The following is a 12,080-nucleotide window of genomic DNA, read 5'->3' as shown; positions in this document are numbered from 1 at the left end:
GAATGAACAAAGCTGCTTCTTAAGTACACATAAGCCAAACTGCCTCTCAAATTGCAGCCATCTACTTTGAGTTCAGATTTGCACAGCATGACACGAATTGGGCTGCAAATTATGCAGAAAACAGCCATCACATCCATCTGTGATGTCAGAATCCTCCAGTACAATGTGACCTGGTAGTATCTGAGAGAGGAGAAGTGTATTGGGTCTGATTCCTTCCCTATGCAGTATGATGAATATCCTCCCAGCTGCATTTGGCCCAGTGTGAAAAGGTTAAATATGATTGAGGTTGTGCCTGTGATATACTCAAGAGCAGATTTCATTTCCAAGGGTGCAGACAATTAGTTGTTGTTGTTGTTGTTTTTAATGGTAGAGTAACTAGGAAAAGAAAACACACACATACACTCATACCTAATGGTAAACTGAATTTATTTCCTCTTGGAAAACAATTCCAGTAATCTCCAGGTTCAGACCGCAGAGTAAACATTAATAACAGTAACATACAGGTTAGTTCAACTGATTCAAGAATTTGGCTGTGTGAAATCATTTAGGAAAACCTTGAACACTCAAAGCTTCAAATGTATCCAGGAAAAAAAAAATCTTTGACAGTCTACATAACAACTATTGCATATATAGTGATGCTACCTGTCACATTGCAAGGCTTACAAATATATATACGGGCCTTATCCAGCTGTGGGGCTCTGTTCTGTGAGAACATCTCTTCATCGGTTGCAAGAATCTTCAGCAATAAAAAATAGTCTTGGATTTAACTGTTGATATACCAAAAGAGAAATTCTAGGCTTAAGGGTAAATAAAAGGAAGTCCAAAATAGTCTCATGTGTAACAGTTGTTTTAATCTGTCTTCCTTGAAAATACTTTCTCTTAAGCCACTTTGCTCACATTTTTTTAAATCTTGCCTGAATAGGGCCCAAGTCCACTTGTCTTTATAAGACCATTTTAGTATCAGACGACATAATACATGTGCAACACTTTATATACAAAGAGTCTATCCGGTGCTCAAAAGTTCAAACACATGAACATCCAATAGTTTTGATAATACAAGTTTTATGGTACAATACAATGTTTCTGAATAATATACATTAACAATGAGAGTTTCCGTGCAAAGAGTAAAACATGTTCCCTTTTTGTGCCACAAAAGTAATTCTCCTTGAGAGTACTTGCACTAACTGCTGTGTTGGGTCATCGTATGATTCTGTAACAAAAAAGAAAGGGGAAAAAACACTTTAGTGATTATATTTTCATCATACCAAGTATCTATAAACTCTGATTGATTTATAAGGCCGTGAACAATTTATTTCTGCACCGTGATAAATAGATGCTCATGTGGGCGTTGACTCCTCACTGTTCCCCAGTGAGTACCAGGGATGGGGAGAGGCAAGGCTAAGGGCCCGCATTAGGTGAGATGACTGGCCATATCTTTCCTGTCCTCTGCCCCTGCCATACCTTCCCAGAATTCCCTTCACCTTCCTCATCTCTTCTTATCAAAATATGACCTGCTTTCAAAGACCAGGGTAGCACTATTTTAACAGTTTTCTTTATCTGTGCATAATTTCCATTGATTACAAATGTTTTTGTTCTAATCACTCGTAGATAATAAACACCTTGACAGCAGAGGCTCTATCTTGCCCTGAATATGGACTTTAAAGGTAAAAGCTGCCTGGCCAAAAAGTGACAGAGGCGGCAGGTAGCTTCTCTAGCTCTTCTCCTGGGGGTAGGCTTGGAGCTGTGTCATGACCTGGCTCAGGAGCGGATCACGGTATTTGGCAACCCCTGCCCCCGCCCCCCCATGCCCAGCTGATGCAGCCTTTGTTGTATTTTGGTAGGTTCCTCTCCATCCACATAGCAGGTCCCCTTTCTGAGCGAACAACCTCTTTCCAAACTGTGAGAGGCCAACTGGAATACCTGGGCCTGTGGCCTGTAGGGGATGCTCTCAGGCATTCATTGAGAGCACACGTGAGGATCTGGCCTGATTTCTACCGTCTCTCCTCTGCACTTGCCCTGAGCCATGTTCTCTCACTTCTTACTTTGTAAACCACCCGCTGCATCCTTCTGATTAGAACCTTGAGGCCTAGCTCAAAATACTACCACGTTCATGCTCATCCCATCAAAAATGGATTTCTCTCTCCTCTGATTTCCTACTGTACTTTATACTGCTTATATAATACACTCTTAGGTCTTGACTTCTGGCCATTTGCAGGTCTGGCTCTCTCCCTATGCCATTAAATCTGGTGTTCATTCATTTATTCTTTCTTTCGCAAACATCTGTTGAACACTTGTATCACCACTTGGCGTAGGCCACAGCATCACAGTGTTCAGAAAATAGGATCTGGCTAAATGAAAGACTGACTAGCAAGGCAAGGGCTACTGAAGGGGAAATGATGGTCCCTGTCTTCATGCCTTCAAAGTGCTTACGGTCTAAAGAAAACAGTCATGTGGGCACATCATGGTAAAATAATAGAGTTATATTAGAAACGAACACAGAAATGACATGCTACACCTGACCTTGCCTGCCCTTTGGGGAAGGGTTTGCAGTGGAGGTAACATGTGACATTTCAGTTGTGGAAATGTGAGAAGGTGTCTGGGATGCAGGGAGGGCACTCCAGGTCAAGAGATTCACATGGGTAAAGGCAATGAAACAAGAATATGCAAGGTGTTGTTGTGGACCTGCAACTCGCTCAGACTGGCTGGAGCCTTCTAGAGTGTCTAGAATCGAGAGTACTGACGAGAAAGGAAGATGGAGGGTGGTTTGGGGCCAAATTGTGAAGCGCCTCTGTACCTTGGTAAGCAGTTCCGACTTTGTCTTAGAGGTGAAGAGGACCTATGGGAGTTTTTAAAGCAGAGGGCCTTGCCTTAGAGAACTTCGTTATCTTTTTATCCCCAAGAATAACTAGCAAAATGCCTGCTTCATGAACGTGCTGATGACAGAGGTGTGGCTGTTGACATTTGCCCAACTGTGGCTGAGGGCACAGTGAGGGAGATGGGAGACTTGTGAAGAGAATCTGGTTTTCTGTTCTTTATTTCAAATTCAGTCCATTTTTGAAGATTCACAACAAATAATAATGAGGAGGAACATTATTCCTCTCTCTCTTATTTAAAATATAGCTATTGTAATTAAGTGAAAGGAAGATTTTTTCTTTTTAGTAGAAGTCATACTTTGAAAGTGCATACAGCAACAGACTATTTTTACGTCAACTCTTTTTCTCTGTATTGATTTTAAATACGTCTAAAAATTATTTTTCACTAATATGTAGACAAAAAAGTAATTAGAATACTGACGGGACTAAAAGGCTTTCCTATTTCCTTAAAAATCAAAACAATTATAATCAGAGAGGTTGTAAGCAATACAAACGTTTAACTACTCAAAATATACTGTGTAAGGTTTCTTATATACCTTTTGCTATCTCAAAGAATCAAGTCTGATCTTATAAAAAGGATGTTTTTATTTTTAAAAGAGAATTTAAAAATAAATATAAGTTATGATAATAATTACATAAATGATAGGACACTGAAAGCAGACAGGAAACTTTTTGTTTTATAGCATAATCAAAGTAAAAAACAATAATCAGTTTGATAACATTATTTGTAAATGTTTAAAGTGCTTACAATAGACATTCTACATTCGATAGGATTCTAGAGGTTAATAAAAGAAGATACATTGCAAAATCTCCAGTGTTTTTCTACGTGCTTATATCAAGATACTGCAAAAACAAAAACCTAACACAAATTGCCCATAATAGTTGGCAATAGTTGTGTCTCGGATGCTTTCATCCTAAACCAAAGCCATATAAGTCTCTTCAGAGCTGCAAAGAAATGAACAAATACATATGAATCACTTATTGCAACAGATTGAAGTTGCTACACTGTAGGAGTTATGCTTTGCATATTAAAAGAGAAGAATTTAAATCATTTGAGAGAAGGACAAGAGTATGGTCTGTGAAATTCAAGCCTATACAGAAATAAAGAGCCCCAGTATAAATAACATCTAAATGGGAAATCTGGCATGAAAAATGGCAAAGGCTGAAAATTTCCTTGGTGTGGAGATGCCTGCGCACCCTTGAGATCACTTATATGTTGTCGTCTTTTTTCTTTTTCCTTTTTGTTCCAGCTCAACTAAGGACAAGGACCCCTTTCTTGGTGTCCACCATTGGCAGGGACTCCCAAGGTGGGAAGGGGGATATTCCCAGACATCTTGGGAAAGGAACATATTTGCATTGAAAGAAAAAAAGAAATCCCGTCCTCAAGTGCTTGCTTTCACATCCTTGGAAGGATCCCTGGGATGCGTCCATTCCCCTCCCCCACGCGGTATTGATGTCTGAGTTGCCTAGGCTATCAGGTTGGCTTTTCAAGGCTGGAGAGATCAGATACAAAGTGTCAGTCTCTAGACTTCACTGAAGATCCTCTGAGAAGAGAAACAAGAAGTTGCTTCATAGAAGCCCTCTGTATTTTGTGTTTTAAAAATCACAGACATCATTTCTTTAGAAAGGGAGACGAGAAGCAAGAGGGAAAGACGAACAGCAGACCAGATGAGCACTAAGCACAAAGAAAGGGTAGGCTCTGCGCACTGTTCTCTCCTGCCCTGGCTCCTGGCCATGCCACAGGGCTGGTCCGCGTCACTGCGGCACACACACGGACGCGCAGAGAGGAGAAAACGCTGCCAGGCCATCAGCAAGCAGCCTTCCCCCTGAACGCTTTCTGCTCTTTCGGTCCAGAGGAAACCACTACGCTAGAACAAAGCAGTGGGTAATCTCACCAATTTTACACAGCAATTCACAGTCCCCAAAGTACTTTAACGCAATGACAGGTTATGAGAAAAAATATCTGTTCCAATGAAGGGAAAATGTTTTACATAATCGAGGAGAACATCGGCGCAACATCGATGGGGGTGGGGGGTGATGACAGAAAAGGAAGTACGAAGAGAAGAAAACTTCTGTAATCCCACAGAGAGCCATATTCTACTCTGCAAAAAGCCATCTCTTGGAGACCCCATGTCTAAGTAACTGAAAATTGCAAACCATTAATCCCAGCTATGAACAGTTGTTTTACACGAGAGGGGTTTGTGTTAAAAAGAAGAAGAAGGGAAAAAAAAGTCAAATCCACAACACACCTTAAAGCTTAAAAGATCTATCTAGGTATGATACCTTAATAACTAGGTTTCAAAAAAACACTCTCTTTACTGTAAAGGGCCCCATTTGAAAGGAGTGTGTTCTTTTTTTCTCTTTAAATGTAAAATTAAACTTAGAAAGCTAAAAAACAGATGAGGACCTTACAAATTCCTTTCTAGCACTATGTATATTTCTTTTTTTAAAAAATGTATTTCTTTTAAAATATGAGATGCCTTTCATTTTACAAGACTGGAATTCTCATTTTGGGCTTGGCACTCTAACAAATGATTAATTCAGCCTCCTCCTTTCTAAGAGCTGACCACATTTACTGGTCAAACCATTTAATCCTATTTAAAATGCAATCCAAGCAAAATATTCTTTAAATAAAAATAAAAACCCATGATCCACTGAAACTGTTCACCTTGGCCAACCTATCGCATTTTCCTGTGATCTTGATGTAAATTCGAATATTTGCTCCCAGAACAATGATGAAGTTAAGCTTCAGAGGAAAGCCTGGGGGAATCTACCTTCCCAGAATGGAAAAATTAAGTCCCCACTCCGAAAATTTGTGCCACAGATTGTCCAATCTTTTGGCAGAGGCCTCGTCTGGTCTGTGTTTTGTAACCTTCTGTCAGCATCGGCAAAATGTTAAGTAGCAATGGTAATAAAAAAACCCAAAAAAACAAAAAAACTGCATTTGAATGGAAGTTTTGTGAGATCTGTTGATTCAAAGACGTTAATCATTTTTACCAGGACGCATCTATTTATAGCCCTTTGTCTCAAACAAATTCTGACAAGCTTTTAAAACTAAGAAAAAGAGCCAGCAGGCTATTTTAAAAAGGAATGAAAAAAAAAAAAAAAAGCTTTCCACTAATTCACCATGCCATTAGAATCTTGAATTTGAACGGCAGTTGTATTCAATTTAAATGAGATGTTTTCCAACCAGATGAAATAGTAGGCAAACGTGGCCCTGCAACAATGCAAGGCGGGAAGAAATAAAGAAATATAAGGATTAAATGTGGCTGTTGCTTTCAACAGATGGTGACAGCACCACGGTGGCATGTTGTTTTTTCCTTTAGTTGAACACAAACATTCATAATCAATCATCACTGATTAACTAATTATATTACTCTTCCTTTTATCACTAGGGTTGGACCTTTATCTCTAAACACTAGAGATAATCTGTATGCTCTTATTTTTCTGGAAGCAGATTCCAGTACACATACAGCCATGCAGTTACAGGCTGCGAACAGAATTCTACATTACGGTCCACCTTTAATCACTCCTGCTTTTTTTATTTTTTTATTTTATTTTCTTTTTAAACAAAAGCAATTGGTTTCCAACAGGCTGGATAATAAGTCTTTTGACCTGCATTCTTCTTTGACCCATTAAGGTCACCCCTGTGCTCGGGCACATAGCTGACTTAGGAAATGCCTGCAAGTCCTACATTTCATCTCCTGCCCACTCAAAATAAAGCTTTCTTTAAATGTGTCTGTACGGGTCCCTGAAGGCCAAAGAGACATCCCTGTAGTGGGCAATGGAGGGACAGAAGCTTCTGCCTTTATTAATGAATGCAGACCATTATGAGTCTGGCTGGCTCCTTCCCTGTTCCCAGAAGCATATACTGTACGTGACTTAAAATGCTAGAATATTGACACAAAGCGAGCCAGGCACCCCTAAGGAAAATTACTCCTTGGATATAATGTAGGCTCGTAACAGCTATTAGAGTACAAAATAAAACCCTCCGGGATCAAACTGACATATACCGCATTCTACCTAGTCCTCAAACATTAGAAGAATTTCTTTGTGAAGGCATTCTCAAGGACAGCATTAAACTGACTTTTGTAGCAATCTGCAACAGCATTTTGGCTTAGAGCTTTTAGTACTAAATCTCTGGTTTGAATCAATATAAGTACTATATCTTCTACATTAATCAATACATCTGGTTCAATACATGTTCTATTAAATTATACTTTCTAATCAAGATTTTTACATTTACCCTCTCTTTCATTTCCAACTTCTTTTGCTAGTAAAATAGTTTTAAAAGTATATACAGATAATGATGACAGGATACTGGGTTATTTCCCCAATACGTTAGAGAAAAACCTGTCACAACGCAAAGGGCAGCCTTTAAACATCTTAATAAGGTTAACGGGATGTGAATGCAATAAATTAACATTTTCAAAGTCCACACAATTACGAAAGTACTCATAGTTTTAAACTAATTAAAAGTGAATAGCTGCAGCTGTGGAAGCACCATTAGAAATGTTCTAAAAATTATACTGAAGACCCAAATCATCCCAAAGTACCAATTAGATTGTATTTCGCCACCCCGAAGTTTCCATTTCCCACAAACTATATACTTTCTGGCAGGAGAAATTTGGGGTAATTGTGTTTTCCTGGACCTTAGCTGGTAAACATGAAGGACATATACATGGGTATGTGCATTTTTGTGAGATATGTTATATTTCATTGAATATTCTTTAAAAGGCAAATATACAAGATTTCCCAAAGTGTTATGAGAATCTAAGAAACATATTCATATAATGGATTTTCATAGCCAGGGAAGTTGACTCATAATTTGTACTTTGGTCGAATTGACTAAAATGAGGTTCTACTCTTTTATTTTGACATAACAATGGCATTTCTGAAACTCTGTCATGATATGTTTTTGCCCCCCTCTTTGATGCCATAAATGTTGCATTTATGATCATGTTTGCACTGACAGAATTTCCCTTTTTATTTTTTCATATGGTAATAGCATCACCATGAACTTATAGAGACACTGACACATTTTCTTTTGACATTTAACAGTTCACGTGGGGTTGGCCTGACATCTCAAAGCATTTTCTGGATGACACTAAACTATATTAAAGCAAAAGGTGAAATGGCGTCATCAGAAGTGATTGTAAAAATACAAGATATTAAAAGGCAGAAAAGGACTATTAGGTTATTTGGTTTGTCCCCTTGCTGGAACAGAATTGTTTTATAAAGTTTATTCTCCAGGCCAGTTTTAAATGGTTCTAACAATGAAATTTCCATCATACCTGCCATAGGAAATAATTTCACATTCTAATAAACACCAAAGGACATTTTGGTTTTTTTGCGGGGAGGGTTGTTGTTTTTCTCTGGACATTCATGCTAAATAAGCCTGGAAAAGGGTAGTCTGAGATGACCCTATAAGCTTGTTCATGAGTTTATAGTCAGAAGCCTTGAATATATGTATATAAATATATGTACGTATGTACGTATGTATGTATGTATGTAGGTGTGTGCATGTACGCACGCACGCACACACACGCACACAGATTTCCAAAGTAACCCCAAATACAATCCAGTAAGCTATTTCTTAGTCATTTTATAAAATACATATTATTCAATTGCTTCATGATGGATTCCAGAAGGTCAGTAGGACTGTCTTATGACAAGATTTCCCAACTTCAACACTGTTGGCATGTTGGGCTGGAAAACCGTTTGTTCTAGGGGGTTGTCCTGTACACTGTAGGTTGTTCCGCAGCATCTCTGGCCTCTATTGACAACATGCCAGTGGCACCTTCTAAGTTGTGAGAACCAGAAATGTCTATAGACTTTGTCACATATCCCCTGATGAGAAAAAAAATCACCCTCTATCGAGGATTACTACTCTACAGTGTTTTGAAAACACACTGAACTTGCCAGCGTCATGCTTAAGTACGCTACTTGGTCTTTAGTCTAAGAGGTAACTCTATCAAATTTAAAAAGAAAAAGAGCAGCAAAAGGGATGCATATATACCACATAGAACTATATTGCATAACATTTTAAAATATAGTCATGAGTGAGAGTGGGCAGTCATTAATAAATTGTAGAAAGGATCCTCCGAGATATGCAATAAATGGCATTGCTCATGTGAGGAACTGAGTATCTCCAAAAATGTCCACTCATTTAGCAGTTTACTAAGACCTTCCATGTACCATCAATGAACAGAGGTGGTACGTTTAGGTGGTAATTAATCAAGGCTGCTTTGGGAATATTTGCAATATAATAAAGTATAAAAGGACCCAAATATTAAACTCAGGAAATTAATATGTAGGGTATGGAAAGATCTACCTACTGTGAAAGAACTGCAGAGCCACTATCCTCAATTTGCTGGGAGAGTTTTGACAGAATCTGGTCCAGTATCTTATTTTATAGGTGAAGAAATTAAGTCCCAGAGTTTAAGTCAACTTTCAAGGTCTTATAGCTACTCCAGTAGCTGAGCTGACTTCAGGCATGAAGTAATTGTTGAGTGGTACTGGTTGCTGTGTTCTAATCCCTGTGCTGGGCCGGCTACAAAGATGACAGATGCTCTCTGTCATGGCACAGACCAACTCAAGGAGGACAGGAAGCTATGGGCCATAGAGAAAGGGTCCTCTCTCTTCCTGTAAGAGGCTGCGGGCTTAGTTCTCGGAGGAGTCCCACTTATCTGGTGGTGCTGGAGCCATGAGGAGGAGGAGGTGAGAAGGCAGTCATGGGCTCCTGAGAAAGGGAGCAAGCACGAGTCAAGCTGAGAGCCACAGAAAGCGGACACTGTCTAGGACTCAAAGTTATCTCTGAGGCTGAAGACCCCTCTGGCCGGGCAGGGGAATGGGGAGATAGTTCAAAAGGGCCTGTTTTCACTACAGATGGTCATTTTTACATCAAACCAAGCTGGAAAAGCCTATGGTAGTTAACAATGTCACAAGAATACTTACTAATTAGCCTAGCCTTAGTCTAATACAAGTCTTCTGAAGCCTACACAAAGACTACTGTTTAAAATAATACCATGTCCAAATTGCTAATGCAGAACAATTTCTAGTATTTTCACAAACATTACATGGAAATAAAACAGGTCACTCTGGTCCATCAGCTTCAAAAGGACAAATACTGCTTATGGATCATAAATACGAAATGTTAACATTATAATAATTTCATTTTTCATTAAGAACTTAAAAAAAGACCATAAAATTTCAGTCACTAGCTGACCCCCATCTGTTTTCCATACCTGATAGGCTTGAAAATTTCTCTTTTTGGAACTGATAACAGCCTTCACTATCTACCACATTGAGGGGGGAAAAAAAGTGTTGAATTGGAAGAATACGCTGAGAAGAGCAAAATGACCATTGAGAAATATGTTAAAAATACAAAGTTTATTTTTAACAGAAAACTATAAATTGATCTACCTGTTTACATGCAAGGAGCCAACAGAAAACTTATACTACATGAAGGCAGCAAAAGTGAAAGAGAGGCTGGAGCTTAAAGATTTTGTTCAGATTCTGAAATTATAGGATTCCAGCATATTGTGGGACAGAAGGCTTTGATGGGCAATACAGTCTAATAAGATATTCAGGGATTAAGGCAATGCTTCACAGACAGATGTGTCCATGTGCCAGTTGTTGCTAAGCTTTAATTTCTCCCCTTGTAATGTTTAATTTATCACACTGGCGCTTTCTAAACTAGAACATCTGTAAACAAGGTTAAGAATGACCTCCTTCCAATTTTACATCCGTTAACAGTGCCCCTTCTTCGTGCTCTAATTTTAGATACCTTAAAGATAAATAAATCTGTGGAAGGAAGAAAAAAGAACGCTTGTCCGACTGTAATGTGTTCATCTTGGGCGAATACAAATTTCTTCTCTGTCTGGCTCTCGGTGCACACAACTGACTCCTGATGCTCAAGCCATATTCAGACATCCCCTTCTCAGTCAAATGCAATTAAACAAACTTCTGCTAAATATTTAACAGCCTTGTGTAGTAATTAGCGGCAAATAATGGGAGCTTAAATTGATAATTGCTCAGGAATGTCCTTTTGCAAATATTACAAATTTCCTGCTCCTCTTTTTTCTTTTAGATTTTGAATCCTAGAAGTTTTTAAAAAAATTTTTAAAGGATTTATTTAGTGAGATTACCCATAGTCACATTACATGGTCCAAGGTTTTGCAGCCAGGTTGGGTTGTTCTACCATCCACTTCGAGATTCCACCGGCCTTACTTGTTTTACTTGTTTCTGAAATCCATTGAAATTTAAAGTTATGTACCTGAACGCTGTTGGAGCAGGGCATTGATTTAAAAACTGACTGGCAGGTTTAGGATTTAAACTCTGGTCCACTAGATTCAAAAGGTCATCTGATTAGAATGGGAGAAGCACAAGGCATTGTAATTTGTATTCAAAGAGTAACCTTTGTAGGGAGAAGGAGGGAGAAAGGACTCTTTCTGCTTTTCCATTTGATATGGACAAGGATTCCCTTCGACCAAATTCCAATAATTATGAAAAATAGTTTATTGAACTTGGGCAAAAAGCAAAAGAAATGTCACTTGCTTGTAGTGTATCATTTCTTTTATTAAAAATACTGCCACACTCTCTAGGAGGTAAACTCACATTAAGAGTAAGTCAAACACGTAATAAATCATCAAGAACAGAAAAATATCTTTCTCCATCATAGGCAACCAAGTGCTTGTCTCCTAGGGTATTTGCTTTAGGAAAAACACACAAAAAATAAGACTGTGAATGGACAATGTATTGAGTCACATAATTTACACAGTTAAACCACGTAAGTAGGAGTGTTTGCACATGCGTGCACCTGTGCACACCCATGCCTGAGCTGGATGTGGGTGCCAGCCTGTGCTGTGGAGAGGCAGGGAGTTACATATGTGCATGAGTTCTACAGGTAAAATCCTTGGTGTTTGCTTTGATCTTTTTGTCCCTCAGGCCTCATATCCCTGCATGGAGAATGCAATTAGAAGGAGCCCTAAGCAGCCCCTGTTTTGAATTCTAAGAAAGTCTTTTCAAAACGCAAATATTTCACAAATCCAATTCTATTGGCGGGGGCGGGGAGGGACTCTCATTTTAAATTTAAAAAAATTCTGGTTTGGAGATGGGAGGAAAATTTTACAATCAAGTTTGGTGCTTTTTTTTTCTAAGCTTGCTCTCTTTCCTTTCCCTTTTCCCAGCATGTTTTTGTGTGCT

The 12,080-nt window shown here is 38.8% G+C and overlaps 1 protein-coding gene across 4 annotated transcripts in view; it reads right to left on the bottom strand.

Moving 5' to 3' along the window:
- Positions 1–407: 407 nt before the first annotated feature.
- Positions 408–12,080, bottom strand: part of ZNF521 (zinc finger protein 521) — a 265,922-nt gene continuing 254,249 nt past the window's right edge. For all 4 annotated transcript variants that reach the window (XM_039844117.1, XM_039844124.1, XM_039844100.1 and 1 more), the window contains one exon: positions 408–1,210. In XM_039844117.1, the coding sequence (XP_039700051.1) occupies positions 1,181–1,210 (30 nt within the window). In that variant the 3' untranslated portion in view covers positions 408–1,180. The remainder of the gene's footprint in view (positions 1,211–12,080) is intronic.

Source organism: Pteropus medius, unplaced genomic scaffold (genome assembly GCF_902729225.1).
Source record: "Pteropus medius unplaced genomic scaffold, Ma_sr-lr_union100, whole genome shotgun sequence".
NCBI lineage: Eukaryota > Metazoa > Chordata > Mammalia > Chiroptera > Pteropodidae > Pteropus > Pteropus medius.
Note: the sequence above shows the minus strand (reverse complement) of the source record. Positions and strands in the feature narration are given on the sequence as shown.